The sequence below is a fragment of the Doryrhamphus excisus genome, chromosome 15, assembly GCF_030265055.1.
Source record: "Doryrhamphus excisus isolate RoL2022-K1 chromosome 15, RoL_Dexc_1.0, whole genome shotgun sequence".
Taxonomy (NCBI): Eukaryota; Metazoa; Chordata; class Actinopteri; order Syngnathiformes; family Syngnathidae; genus Doryrhamphus; species Doryrhamphus excisus.
Genome location: NC_080480.1, coordinates 9,901,631 through 9,917,146, shown reverse-complemented (window position 1 = coordinate 9,917,146; position 15,516 = coordinate 9,901,631). Strand labels below are relative to the sequence as shown.

At 41.6% G+C, this 15,516-nt stretch overlaps 1 protein-coding gene across 2 annotated transcripts in view; it reads left to right on the top strand.

Moving 5' to 3' along the window:
• The window catches only part of LOC131103694 (protein sidekick-2-like), a 151,033-nt gene that overhangs the window by 96,139 nt on the left and 39,378 nt on the right, over positions 1-15,516 (top strand). For both annotated transcript variants that reach the window (XM_058050159.1, XM_058050160.1), the window contains exons 2-6: positions 375-537; positions 5,163-5,269; positions 5,525-5,672; positions 11,627-11,760; positions 14,901-15,012. In XM_058050159.1, the coding sequence (XP_057906142.1) occupies positions 375-537; positions 5,163-5,269; positions 5,525-5,672; positions 11,627-11,760; positions 14,901-15,012 (664 nt within the window). The remainder of the gene's footprint in view (positions 1-374; positions 538-5,162; positions 5,270-5,524; positions 5,673-11,626; positions 11,761-14,900; positions 15,013-15,516) is intronic.

Sequence of the window (15,516 nt, the reverse complement as noted above, 5' to 3'; positions counted from 1 at the left end):
GGTTTGGATCCAATTTAGAATTGTGCAGGCTGTGCCGTTCTACTTTTTCATTATTTTGTGAGCGTTTTCCGCTTCCTCTTGCCAACTCGAATGTGTGTGTCCATTCTGCATGCCTTGCTGATGCAGTGCTATGCCCTTGTTCATTTACACTTCCTCTGTTGTGCACCTCTCTCTTTGGCCAGAACATTTGAAATAAAAGAATAAGCCACATTTTGCGGTAACAACGTGTTCCGAGCAGGCTCCTCTGTTGACCTTCAAGGTCAAGTGGAGGGAATGGAAACGGCTCTCTTTGAGAACCTCATTTCCTGTGAATTGCTACGTCGTGTGTGTTACTTTTACCAGCGACTTACCCTGTACCCACTTTCTGTGTCTAGTAGATGATGTGCCACCTTATTTCAAGATGGAGCCTCCTCAGACCCAGGTTCATCTAGAGGGCAACCGGCTTGTCCTCACCTGCATGGCTGAGGGCAGCTGGCCCCTAGAGTTCAAATGGATCTACAATGGCACCGAGCTGACACGCTTCTCCTTGGAATACAGGTAAGCAATCATCCCTCACTGTCTGAGGTCCCCTTTTATACAAAATTGACTTGTCTGACAGTAGCATGTGTTCCAAGAGCCTATTTATGAGAACCAAACCTGAAAAAAAAATCTTCCTCACTTGTTTGCTCCACTTTTTAAGAGACGAGACGCTCAAACGGTTGCTTTTACCTCGTGTACCAAAACAATTAAAAAAACAAAAGCTTCACTACACATCTTTACTAAAGCCGGCCAACTCTCCATCAGTCAACTACAGCTGTGGGAGCTGTACGTCTGATCATTTATTTTTTTCCACAGCTCATAGTACAACCTAGCTTAATGTTGGTGTTTAAAATGGGATGGTGGCACTAGCTGTTAACTGACAATCCTGCTGTTACGTCCTCTTGTTCCACCCTTTAATGTCACGTTGCTGTATGTGAGTATTGTATGTATTCAAGTCTAGTTTCAAGTCAAGTTTATTTATATACTGTAGCCCACAATCACAAAAGGCAGTCAAACAGGCCAGGAATACTATTAACTCAATGTGTAAAAGTGTAAAAATAAGTCTTAAGTGGGGACATGAACATTTCTACTGATGTAGCAGCTCTAATATCTGGAGCTAGGGCAGGGGTGGGCAAACTACGGCCCGGGGGCCACATCCGGCCCGCCAAGTGTTAGAATACGGCCCGCCCGTTCTTTCCAAAGTATTTCATTTAAACTTAATGGGGTGACAGGGCCTTCTCCATTGCTGCCCCCACCCTACTGGAACTCTTTGCCCCATTCGCTGCGTGTTTGCCCTGACCTTCCCAGTTTCAAAAAACAACTAAAAACCCACCTCTTTAAATCTGTTTTTAATGTCTAACTTTTTATACTGGCGGCACAGGGTCGTGTGGTTAGCGCGCAGACCTCACAGCTAGGAGACCAGGGTTCAATTCCACCCTCGGCCATCTCTGTGTGGAGTTTGCATGTTCTCCCCGTGCATGCGTGGGTTTTCTCCGGGTACTCCGGTTTCCTCCCACATTCCAAAAACATGCTAGGTTAATTGGAGACTCCAAATTGTCCATAGGTATGAATGTGAGTGTGAATGGTTGTTTGTCTATATGTGCCCTGTGATTGGCTGGCGACCAGTCCAGGGTGTACCCTGCCTCTCGCCTGAAGACAGCTGGGATAGGCTCCAGCACCCCCCGCGACCCTCGTGAGGAAAAGCGGTAGAAAATGAATGAATGAATGAACTTTTATACTTGACTGCTGTGCCCTGCTTTTACCCATGTTTTAACTGCGTATAAACGAATGAATGTTGTATTTTAATGTATCTTTTACTCTGTTTACTTGCTTTTATTCAAGTCCATTTTTCTGTAAAGCGTCTTTGAGTATTTTGAAAAGTGCTATACAAATAAAGTGTATTATTATTATTAATAATATGCAACCTGGGATCATGACTTGAGCCAACTTTTTGATGGTTTAAGTAGCTGTTTGATCAATTTTGTTATTTGATGTGGTCTGTTTACAAAAAGCTTCTTGAAAAGGGGACATATAGCAGATTGCATGACATTTTTATAGATACAATAATTCCAGGTGGACTGTTACGTGTAAAATGTATAGTATGCCCCCCCCCCCCCCCCCCCGTCAATTTTGTTAAATCAATGCGGCCGGCGAGTCAAAAAGTTTGCCCACCCCTGAGCTAGGGCATTCCACGGTATTGGAGCCCGAATAGAAAAGGCTCTGGAGCCTGCATACTTCTTTCTGGCCCTCAGGATTGTCACATGAGTGCAGTGTATATGTAAAAAGTGAGACAGAGGCAGGTGTGGACAAACACAGCTCATTGGCATTCAAACTACAGACCCCCAAAACTGCATGTTACTGAGCTGTCCAAATTCAAGCATCAAGGCTCCATTTTGGACAACATACTTTCAAAACACTACTGCGGGACCTCAAACATTGTTGAAACGACTATATGAGCCTCTGAAGATTAAAAAAAAATGCTTATTACTATTCACTTGCTGTTAATAGTTCCCTGCGCCTGCATTTAATTGTAACTAATCGCTAACATTTCATCTCTTATGAATTCATCCCAATCACATCTTGCGTCAAGAGGCTTGTCAAATGTATGCAGATTTGTGTCTGGTGTTGCATTCAACATGCATGAGATTTACATTTACAGCTTACATTTGCAGCTTGTGCTGTTGGTTGTTGTGGCAACAAAAATCACACAAAGCTTATTTTTCATCAGATTGGGCCAACGTGCTGCTTGCTTTGCTTCGTCAGCGCTAATATGCTTTTACACTGGCCACTGACTCCTTGATGGACTCCTTATTTTTCATGAGTATTTTGGGGTTATCTTAGCATAACACAAGCAAGGGAAAGATACAGTACCTGTTTGGGTTTGTCAAAACATGCACCTCTACTGTGTTGACTGTCCTATTATTTGTATGGACTATCACCCCTTGGTGGTGGTGTTATTGAATCCCAAAGTTGACCCCAGAACAAGGATTGAATTGAGATTTCTGATACAGCTCATCAAAACACCATCAAACTAGGAAAGTGTCTTCCTAGTGTCTTCCAAATCTTGAAAGTGTCAAGAGCAATGTCACATGTCAAGGTCACAGTAATTCTGAACACATCAACCACAAAGAAATACAATTTCACTGTCTTTTAATGCAATCATCTTCACATTTTAGAGAGCAGCTGCACACAATAGCCCGCACAGAAAGCTTCCTAGCTCTTCTAGCTCCAGATTCTGCACCTCTTTCTGCAGTGTTTCCATGGACTTCCTGCTTCAGACTCAATGTGTTGTGTTTGTTTAATTTACTCTGCTACCGGCTTTACACCCACTCCATTATGATTGGTCACACTCCCAAGTGCTTCTGAGGACTTCCGGCTATGTAGGTCCTCGTTCACTGAGTGCAGGCAATCTGTAGCCCATGTAAGGAAGTTCACATCACATTGACACCAGTAGAACTGTGTGTTGGAAAAAAACTCTGTAAAACCGAGCGTGCAGAGCCATCCAAAACATCTTTCAGGGCTCACTTCTAAATGTGTAAACTTCTAAATATATAACTGTAGAACTGTAGAAATAAATGTGTTATCTCACACTTTGGCATCATTTAACACTGGAATACAACATTTATAGGTCAGAAAGGGGAAACAAGCATAGTAGGTCCCCTTTAAAATTAATATTAAAATCTCTCATAGACCCAGTCTCATGCATCATCCTCCCTTTTGAGTTGAGTGTCGTCAAAATTCTATCTGCAACAAACCACACAGTCTTCAGCTTTCTGTTATTAGTTGTATGTACTTCTGATAACATAATGACCAAAAAAATCTTGATGTCTCAAAAAATGAAAACAAAATGTAGCCAACATTAACATAGAGTCCACACATCTGCATATATGTCATATCAGACTCCAACTGACTCATTCTAAAAGTAACTAATCATTTGCACTGTCACATGCAGCCCACTGCCTATCTTAACATAGATATCATCAACTTCCCCTCGGGAGAATGCATAATTACTTCAAAAAGAGTCCCCCACCTGTGCTAACAATGTGTTTTGTGCACTGGATGCTACCTGCCGTCTGTCCTGATGAAGACATGTACGAGCCCCCCTCAGGTGGCACCATCTGATTGCTATCACAAACCTCATGCACACCTTGGCATCCCACAAACCTTGCTTCTGTCCAACTGTTTTTTTTTTTTTGCCTTTTTCTGTTTCTCAGCATTTGGCTCGCCTCTCTCACCGGCCAGCCCCCCCTCTCTGCTTGTTATTCTTCCCCAGCCTTGATCTAAGAAGCCAACTGGAATCCATTTAATCAGACCCCCACCACCATCATGCAGAATTGCACCATAGGGGGAAGCGGGGTGGGGGTGAACATGATGGGGGTGGCAATGATGAGTGTGAAGCCCATCTACATTGTATATCACCCTTTATGTCATTAGAAAAAACGGACTTGTTTTTTTTTTTATTTGTGCACATGAATATGGAAAGTGGTTAACCTCTTTTTACATTTGCATGGTAAGAACGTAAAATGTCAGCATAGACTGTGGTTAATGGTGACAATTTCACATTTACTTCTTACTTCCCAAACTTCCCAAACAATCAACATACATCGTTTTTTTTTTACATGTTAACTTCTTTTTACACACAGTTCAGAATCACTTAAACAAGTGTCTATACTTAATGGTAACAGAATGACACTCAAATAGATTATTTCCGAAAAAATGGTTTTATATCAACAAAATTATCAGGTTCATTCGGTGCAATTTTACCTGCTCCATGAACCAATACAAAATGTGCACGTGCAAGTCATGCCCACTAACTAGGACAATGCAGAAACTAAGGAAATTACTCAAACATTACTAAGACAAGTTTATTTAATCACTGTATTTTTGCAATTGAATCACTGCTCTGCGTTAATGCAAAACACCATCTGCTCTTAATGTAGTCCTGCTCATGTCTTACGTTTAAGAGAAGTGCCACTTAAAGGTGTGCTTCTGCAGAAGAAAGCATCTGCATTCGTTTATTTAGCATAATGATTGTGGAGCATAAAAGCGGACTCATGACAAATGTCGCTGTCAATCTGGCTGATGGTGATGAATGACACTTGTATACAGCATATATCAATGTGTGTGTGTGCATGTGTGTGCAGGTACCTGATCCCCTCGCTGGACCGATCCCATGCTGGCCATTACCGATGCATTGTGAGAAACCGAGTTGGAGCCATCATGCAGTGCAGCACTGAAGTGAGGGTTGCCTGTAAGTGTCCATATGTTCAGTTCCATATGTCTCTATAGTATGGGACACAACAGACTTAATCTATTTTGCAAGGATGCTAGTTAAGGTTACAACATATTGTTACAACGTATTATAGCAACCCCAAGATAAGGTTAAAAAATGCCCCCTCGTGGCTGTGATCAGCAAAGGGGATGACATTGCAATGTGAATGGCTGAGTAGCAGTAAGTACTATGATCTTCTAACTTTGCTTTTTTTCTCTCTCTACTTTCATTTAGACATGAGCAACTTTGTGGAAAGCGAGAGGACTCAAACCGTGTCCCAAGGTGACGGCGCTCTCATCCATGCCCCGCGTATCCACAGCTTCCCCAAGCCTCAGATCACATGGTTCAGGGACGGACGCAAGATCCCTTCCAGCAGTCGCATGTAAGCACAGCAGCGCCCTCTCAGCAGGAAGTGTATGTGTGTGCAAGAGAGGCACGTTTGCGTAAGATGAAGGAATTATGTTGTTACACTGCATGTCCTCTGAGTGAATGATAAAGGAGGTTATTATATCACACCTATTGACTTTGCAAGGGCAACGGTTGAAGGCCAGACACACAGCGGGCAGTAGGGGAACCAATTAGACCAAATTGGACAAGTCATGCCATGTTTGACTGACAGCTCTCATCCTTTCCTGTCCTCGTGTGGTAGGACTTGGCGAAGGGAGGGGAAAAAAAAGAAATGAGAAAGCACAAACACACATATAGATGCATATGAAATGAGAACTTGATTAATTACGCCAATTGAATAGGGATAGTGCAATCATATTGAATCAGAATAATGCAAGAATAAATTCATATTTTTACAAGAAAGAAATTGCAATAGTGCAGGTATTAATTTTTTTACAAGAAAATATTTCAAATATTTTGACAAAAAACCTAAAAAGTTATAAAATAACAATTAAAAACTGTTTACTTCCAGAAATGGAAAGAAATAAAATTAAATAAATAATTAAATTCATACTTAAATACATAAAAAAAATAAATCAACAATCAAACAAAATAATTAAGTTGTAAAAAATAAAAAAATAACTTAAGTAAGTCAATTATAGTCATTATAATAATAAAGATAATAAAACTGAGTTTTATTGAGTTTATTTACTGAGTCAGAGTAATACAAGAAAGAATAAGGTCATATATTTAGAAGAACAAACATGTTATACAGTTCAAGAAACATCTCACGGATGCATTGGGATGCATCCTCAGTGATGTATCCTGGGATCATTAGGTTGTTTCGGGTCTCGCAACATCATTGACCCTCACCCAGGCGACCCAACCAGGGTTGATCAAGTCCTGTCTTGCATTCCAGTAGCAGTCCATAGATTAGTCCTCTTAATCCAAAACCACCTAGTGGCCTTCTCTGAGGCTTCGCTTGTGGATTGGATGGCTCTCTTCTTGGCTGCCCTGACGATGCCTAAAGGACTAAGGACTTTGCAAAGTGACGACCTGCAAAACCCCTACAGTCGACTTCTGTAGCCTCATAGAATGTTCTCCAGCCTCTCTCTTGCCATAAACCTGGCTGACCAAGGCCTTTGGAAGGTATCCCAAGCCCATGGTGCCCCTCAGTGCCTTTTGTCTCGGGCGTGACTCTGCCATCTCCACTGCTTTTCCAGCCTTCCATTTCCTCCCTGTTCTCACCTCAATGCCAGCTGATGATTCATTGCTGTCCCCGGAGCCCCTATACTGTAGGGCTTCTCTGGTGAGTATCACCATGAATTAGTCAGTGAGGCCACTGAAGGGCAGCTGGAGGATGTTACTCGTTCCATACAGTGTAGTGCTGGTGAGACTATGTGGAAGACCCAGCCACTTTCAAAGAAAGCCACTGATCTTCTTTTTGAGGGACTCAAGTGGAGTCATTGGGACTGCATCGACCACAATGTTCGGGGAGGATGGCACGCTGGTAGATCCAGGCTTTAAACCTACCAGGCAGACCAGACTTGTCAACCTTAGTGAGTCAGATGCCAAGTTGTTCATTGGACTTCTCCGTGCTGGTTGGGATGCTGGTTGCGGTTCCTGAGATGGAAAACCGGAACTTGTCAATCACTCTCCCCTTCTTCAGCACCATGGACCTTGACTTGGGGGGCTTAAACCCCATCCTTGCGCAGGTGATGAGTCTCTCAAGTCTCTGAAGATAATTCTCTTGATAATAGAACCTTGAATCTCCATTTCCTTGCTCGCTACTGGACTTTCATCTTAGCCGCGGTGCGGACGCTTCACATATCAATGGGTGGACAGGAAATCACACTGATGCTCAACGTCACTTTCACGGCAGGTAAAGATGTCCTTGAATAAACAAACAGAGCTGCTTGAGAGGCAGCCACTCTTGGTGGTGGTTATTCCACTCCATACACACATACATAGTATGTACATACATGCGTAGATTTCTCAGTAGGAATGTAACAATTCTCAGGAGAAAGCACAGTAAAATCTGACATACTCGATTAGGAGAGTCAGTGAGGACGTCTGTACTGCTTCATATGATAAGGAGTGTATTTTCAGTCGTATATTTGTTTGTTAGGTAGATGACTTTTCCTCTTCACTTTTGCAATGTGAGTGTTGGACATGTAGAGTCATACGACGGCATCAAATACATTCATTCATTTTCTACCGCTTATCCTAACATTGAAAGTGCAAAATATGTTCATTTGGGCCTGGAAGGAATGTGTACTTAATGTGATGTAGAAATACACCAACACAGCGTGCTGTAGATGAAAGAATTGTTTATAAAAAATATAAGAGGATCTATTATCCAAATAAAAAAATAAATAAACAATTCAGAAAATTCAGAAATTCAGAAATGCCTCTTTCTGCACACGCTGTCAAGGACAGGACAATAGAACGGCAGCAAGCCTCACAAGTAGACAAACTGATGACATTAATTCAGGGAAAGCTTTGAATTGCCTGTGATGAGTCAAGTGATTTAAGCCGTACTGAGTAGACAGCACTGATATGCAGATGTGTGAACTCTATGTTAATGTTGGCTACATTTTGTTTTCATTTTACACAAATACGGGAACAACTCAAAAAGTCCTAAATAGTTCAGGAAAAATGGCTCCTTTGAAGGTGAAGATTACCGACCCCTGCTCTAAAGGAAAAGGGATAATCACAAAGAAGTGTCAGGGCTGGTTTCAGAGGCCTTGACATTCATCAAGGTCAGTTTGATTACATATCGCCAGAACTTTGTTACCTATAATGTTACATGGATATCATTAGGAATAAAAATCATTTTCAGAATTAGCTTGTAATATTACAATAAAGTGATATGGTTCTGATTAAAGGGTAGACACATACAGAGCCGCAAGGGACCCAATTAGACCAAACTGAACGAAAGTGCCTCCTCCATTGTTGCTTTTTGACTGACAGCTCTAACCCTTGGGTTGGTTTGTGTGTGTGTGTGTATGTGTGTGTGTATAAGAGAGAGAGAGAGAGAATTTCATCTAATCTGTGTCCTGGCATAAGTTTGTTTGCTGGGTTTAGGCAATCTTCCTGAAGAGTCACGGTGAAGGCAGCAATCACCTGAGATTCATTTTGTCCACGTGGCTCCTCATGCATTATTTATTCAACATGCAGGCGTGCAGTCTTTAAATGACACCAGGAGTTTGAGCATCCTCTTTGCTTGGAGAGCAGCTTCTTTAGCCTGCAAGATGACAATGATGGACAACTGTGATGATGAGCAAGATGACTTACTTTTACTGGAAGTGAAGTTGAATGCTGTGTGTGATCATGCAGACATGACACATCTCGCGCCTGTTTGTTTGCTTTGTGTTAAGACGCATTGATTTCCATGGCCTTATATGTATATGTATATGTATCTATATACGTATGTGTGTGTGTTTGTTTATCCTGCACAGATCAAGCAGATGCTGGCAGTTTTGTCAAGGCTAATCTGTCTGTGTGCTTAGCGTCAGCTCTCATTTAATGGGCTTCTCTCACATGAGACCGTCAGCCATAAACACCATCCAGCCATCCTTGTGTGAGAATCTGCTGTCACACACACAAACAATTTAAAAGGATAGACTGCAATACTTATGGATGCACCTATTCTTCTTCTTGGCAGAATTATTTAAAATAGAATGAAAATGGAAACAAGAAGACATTTGGTGGTGGTGTTAATGCAATCCATCAGAGTTGAGGTTGGATTTTGCAAGTGTAATTTTCAGCTATACTGTATGTGTGTGTTGCATAATTGGGGACTTCATCTGCTTGGCCAATTAGGGACCATCTGTTGCAGTCATCTATTTATGTGTACTGCTGCACACTGCAAAAGCACCAACAAGTTTTAGTTACACTGAAAAGAATAAAAAAAATTTTTTAATTAGAAAACATAGTTAAGTTGTAGAATGAGGCTATACAGAAAAAACATACTATACCAGGATTAACTAGTAATATTACAAAAATAAAATCATACTTTTACAAGAAAAAAGGTTAATCACACAATAATCAAACTCTTGACATTCTAAGGCTAAAGTAATATTTTATGAGGCAAAAATAATGTTGCCACTCTGACAAAATATACGAAAACCATGATGGTGTATTATTAATATTGTTCAAGGAAACATCCTATTATTAATAATAGTGTCACGAATGCCGTTAGCTGGTGTCTGTGTCCCAAAATGCAGAGAGGTCAAGGCAGGGTGTGGAACAAAATATGTATACACAAACATTTAAATAGTCCAACAAAAATAGAAGGCAAAGCCACAAAAAAAGGGTGACCAGAAACTCTGCTAGAAAAATGCTTAGCAGGAGAAAACTACTAACAAGGTGCTGCCGAGAACCAAGCAGAAATCAAAGCGAATACTGTGACACAAAAAAACACTACGCTGCAGCTAGATGCCAAGCAGGGGAAATACAGTAGCAAGAAATACTAAAGACCAGAAAACCTCGACACACATAGAGACTAGGGGTGTGAATCTCAGCACTGAGGACGATTCGATACACATCTCGATGCACTGCCAGCGATACGATACTTTAACGATACATGGAATTTTCTGGCGATATGATGCGATACGATTCACCTTCTTCACGATACGATACGATGCAATACGATGCGATACGATGCAATACGATGCGATGCGATGCGATACGATGCGATGCAATATGATGTGATACGATGCGATGCAATATGATGTGATACGATGCGATGCGATAATCATTTAGCTCAAATCAATGCAATCTGATATGATATGGAGCAATTTCTTGCGATATGATATAATTCAACATGATGCAAATAAGCAAAGGGAAAAAATGGAATTCAGTATGGTCCTACAAAAAGGATTTGGCTTTATTCCCTCTAGGCACTTGGCAGTAAATTCAACTAAAGTGCCGTTTGTTTGTTTTTTTACTATACACCACTTCTTGATCATTCTTTTTGCCATCTTAAGACAGCAACAACTTTTCAAAAACAACTTTCCTCCCACTTTCACATTGGCTATGCAATTACAATATCAGTGGTTCAGTGGTGGAGTAAAACAATTCTACAATAATTACTGCTGTAAAAAGTACAGTACAGCAACAACGAAGTGACACTTTCAACAGTGCAATCAATGTTTGTTTATTTTCCTCTCTGCTAAATATACTGCTAATATGAATGCACTAGCAGCTAGGCTAATACAGTAGTGAGGAGCAGAAAGTGGAAAACAACTTCTACCCTTTTAAAATTGTTTCACAATTCAGGAAGAAGCCAACTGCTCTGCTGTTCTAATGTCACCTGCTGTGCTGAACACACACGGGGGTGGGGGGCACTTGTTGCAGGGACGGACAAATAGCTCCTGGACAATTTGGAAAGCAGTGGAAGATCCACTTGTTCTGACCTGATTTGCTTGGTTCTTCCCCGGTGTCCGGGCGGGGCGGTGGGGGTAGACTTGTCCGTGTTGTGGTGTCCCCTTTTTAAGGGGGTCTGCATGTTTGTAGTGCTGCCGTTGTACGGCTTCGTGGCATTCTTTGCAAATGACGGACGTTTTGTGGAGCTTTCCGCCGTTCTTTGAGAATCCGTAGTGTTTCCAAACATACCATTTAAACATTACGGGTGGGTTAAACATAGAAACTTCCTCACAGCTGCTTGCGTGCGAACGTCCATGCTGTTTTACTAGTAGTTGTATGTGCCTCACAGTTTCCGTCCGTATTCAATATGAAATGCTAAATAATGATGGTGCATTCATTGCGCCTTGGGAACAGCATATGGAGTGAAGTTGAACATTAATAAAACGCACAGCAGACAGGCGGCAGCTGAGCAGCAAGAGAGATCATAACAAGTATTACAAACTTAACCAAGTTTTTTGATGTGGCAGCACTCCAAACGCCACAGTGCAAAATATGCTAAGCTAACATTTTTTTCCTTAGGGCCATCACCCTGGACAACACCCTGGTCATCCTGTCCATGGTGGCGCCCGACGCAGGACGCTACTACGCCCAGGCTGTCAATGACAAGAATGGGGAGAACAAAACCAGTCAACCCGTCACACTCATTGTGGAGAGTAAGTACACGTGCACGCGAGTCTATTTGCCCACTCACCGGCATGTTGTTGATGATGTGTGTAGGCTGTATTCACTGGTGCTATGCATGCTTTATAACTCAGTGGTTTTCAATAGCGAGATTTCACTTTTCCACAGATTGATATGGTTGCCGTGTTCAACAGGGAATGACTAATCATAGACAGACAGCAGGGGGCCCTCGCGCGTAAACAACAGGACACACTCTCCTGCAAAGATTGGTGGTGCTTATGTAAACATGTTTTACACTTCAAACTACAAACACTGGGCTGTTAACTATCTGCTTACTGATCCCAACTATATTTACATTGCACACTTAGTGTTAAATCTGAAATCCACTTTGCATGAAATAACTTATAAAATACATTTCATACAAAATAAATTATATGCAGTGTCCCTTCGTTTATCGCGGAGTTCCCAAAAAAGTGAAATCCGCAAATGTTTTTAAGGCTGCAAAAAAGCTCAAACCTTCATTTTAATTTTAATGATCAACCAAGTGATTCAGGTATATCTCACTCCTGTGACCATGCCTTTTTTGTCCTGGTGCCGTTCCACTGTACTGTAGTTTTTTGTATCACTGTTAAAACATATTCTTCTTGTTGGACTCTTCTTGTTGCAGTCCTCCAGATTTATTATGTAACCGTGTAACTTTGACATTAGTTTGGCATGTCCAGAAGTACAACCTTTTGTGCGATCAGGACGCAGAAGACAATGGGTGACACAGAGAGGGAAGAGAGAGACACTCAACTTCCCACAATGCAAGGCTTCTTCAGTTAATTTTTGATTTCTCTCAACATAAATTGCACAAAGAAATTGTCTTTTCACTTATAATACACTGCACAAAATAAATGATATTCAATAATAAATAATAAATGATGTTCAGTACAGTGTAACAATTTAAATTAAAATTAAAACTGTGTATTAATGTATAATTAACAAAAATAAAATTAAATAATTATTATTTCAAAGAATACATATTTCATTTGAACTAAATTTGCAAAAAGTAAGTTTGATATCTAAATATATAATTTGCATAAAATAATGCACAAAATAATTCAATTATATGCATAATAAACTGCACCTAGTTATAATTAAAATAAAGAAATCCAACAAAAAAGAATAATTACAAAGCCCCAAATCAGACTACAATTTTTTTGACCACTCAAGTGTTGTTTAAAAGACAATCCAACATCCACTCGCACCTTTTGACCTGCTGTCAGTGGTCTATGTCCCACTTTACGGTCGCTGGCAGTGCTCTCATTGTGTTTTCATATACATGTGGGTTGGAATGCATGAGGACATTTGATTCATTCATTCATTCATTTTCTACCGCTTTTCCTCACGAGGGTCGCGGGGGGTGCTGGAGCCTATCCCAGCTGTCTTTGGGCAAGAGGCGGGGTACACCCTGGACTGGTCGCCAGCCAATCACAGGGCACATATAGACAAACAACCATTCACGCTCACATTCATACCTATGGACAATTTGGAGTGGCCAATTAACCTAGCATGTTTTTGGAATGTGGGAGGAAACCGGAGTACCCGGAGAAAACCCACGCATGCACGGGGAGAACATGCAAACTCCACACAGAGATGGCCGAGGGTAGGATGGCATATATTGTGGTTGTCAATTAACATGCATTTTAGTCAGTAAAAGCAGAATGTATCCTGGATGTAGGTAGAGTGTACCTATTGGCATGTCCAGGGACTGTACATACTGTATATAGTATAATGTTGTGGTAGTTGACTTGCACTTTTAGCAATGGGGCGGTGATTCATTTGTAATTCATGGCAGAGTGTGCATGATGCAGTCATGTGTGGAGCTCAGAGATCAGCGCAAATCACCAGACCTGACCTTCTACATCACACATCTAAAAGTCAATCCAAGTTTTTACTGCTGCATTTGTTCATTTTAGGAATTCTGTAGAGGATAAGAATGCAAATATGCATTGGAGGGAGTGGCGTTCACACAAAAGACAGCATACAAATGAGGCTGTGGGAAAACATGCTGCTTTTTTATGACTTGTATCTATGGATGCGTGAAGAACATTAGACCTAAGTCACTCTTTTTGACACGAACAGGTGTAAACAAAATGGTGACATGAATAAGTAAGACTTTACAACGCGGGTCAACTCCTTGTTGTCTTCCCCCTCACCCCTCCCTTCTCCCTCGCATTTAATTAGGAGATTACACACTTGAGCTCTTCTCAACAGTGAGAGTTTATGAACTGCGCCACATTCATTACTGTCTGCCTGCCAGGCCGTCGTGTCAACTGAAACGTTTTTGTTGTGTCACCAACAAACACTCTTAAGACTGTGTTTCGTTCATGTGGCATGTGTTCATCTAAACATGTTATAAGACCAACGTGAGCACCTGACACAATACATCAACATCATTTACAGAACTTTATGATGTTTTGTGCACGACTAAATGAGCCCCATGAACCAACAACAATTCTGACCCCAAAGACCGGTGATGTGCCCAAGAAGCTCCTATCCCTAGTTTTAGTTTACTAAAACTAATACGAATGACCTAGTACAGACTCCCATTGTCTATGCAGCAGGAGTGCCGTGCTGTCAAAGATCCTCTATATCCACAAACATTCTAAAAAGGGTGAGAAAATAACCATAAGAACTATACAAAAGCTTATGGTACCGTTTAACCTAAGTATCCCTTTGCACCAAACTTAACACATATGCACACGGTCCCTCAAAGGCAGCACGCTGGGGGCCCATGCTGACTGGCACTCTAGGGAGATGCTGGAAAATGAGATGAGATTGGGCGAGAGATCACTGATTGAGGGCAGTGAATCGATGGTCGGTTGGAGGCTTGCTGAAAGCGCTGAGTGATGGTGCTGCATTTAATCGCCTCCTGTGTTTGTCTCAATTATGCTACATAATGGCTTCTAACACCTGGCCTAACACTGCGCTCAGGAAATGCTGTGTGTACGACAACGAGGATGAGGAGCAGGGAAGGAGAAAAAAACCCTCCAAAGGAAAGACAGGAGTTGTTAATAGCTGCTGGGAATAGCGACTAAATGTCAGGCTGCATGTATGTAGTCATGCTCACTGGGGCACGGCCGATGCATGAATATTCTTTACAGATTTTTACCTGTGTGTGTGATAGATGTGGGAGGACCTGCAGACCCCATTGCCCCCGCCATTATCATCCCCCCAAAGAACACAAGCGTGACCATGGGGAGGAACGAGGCCATCTTGGAGTGCATCGCCAATGCCAGGTAAAGCAAAAGTTATTAAACATGCTTAAACCATCCAATGTAGGTCAAGAAATGCATTTTTTTTGTTTTCTTTTCAGCCCAAATAATTAATGTAGCTAATAAACCAGACTAACTCGGGTTGTCCTTGAAAAACCGATGCGACCGCATATCCGGTTTGACAAGCGAGAGATGCGGCTGCATCGGTTGCCGCCCCCTGGATCGATAAGAATCACTCATAAATCCTTAGATGAATCAATTGTAGAGACGTACCGGGTATTGCAAGACCAGCAACCATTTGACAGTGCGACGCGTAAACAACGCAAGAGCCTGGGCTGTAGGCAACAGGACTACCGTGCATGCGGCATCGCTTACCGTGACTGAAGACAAGAATGAATGTAAATAGTAGCAGCGCCTTTATTATAGCAATCTAATTGATCTTATTTATTACATATTGTGTAGCACTAAGTCAGGAACAACATAAATGAAAAGAACTACATGACTACAGACCCTCCATCCACTCATACA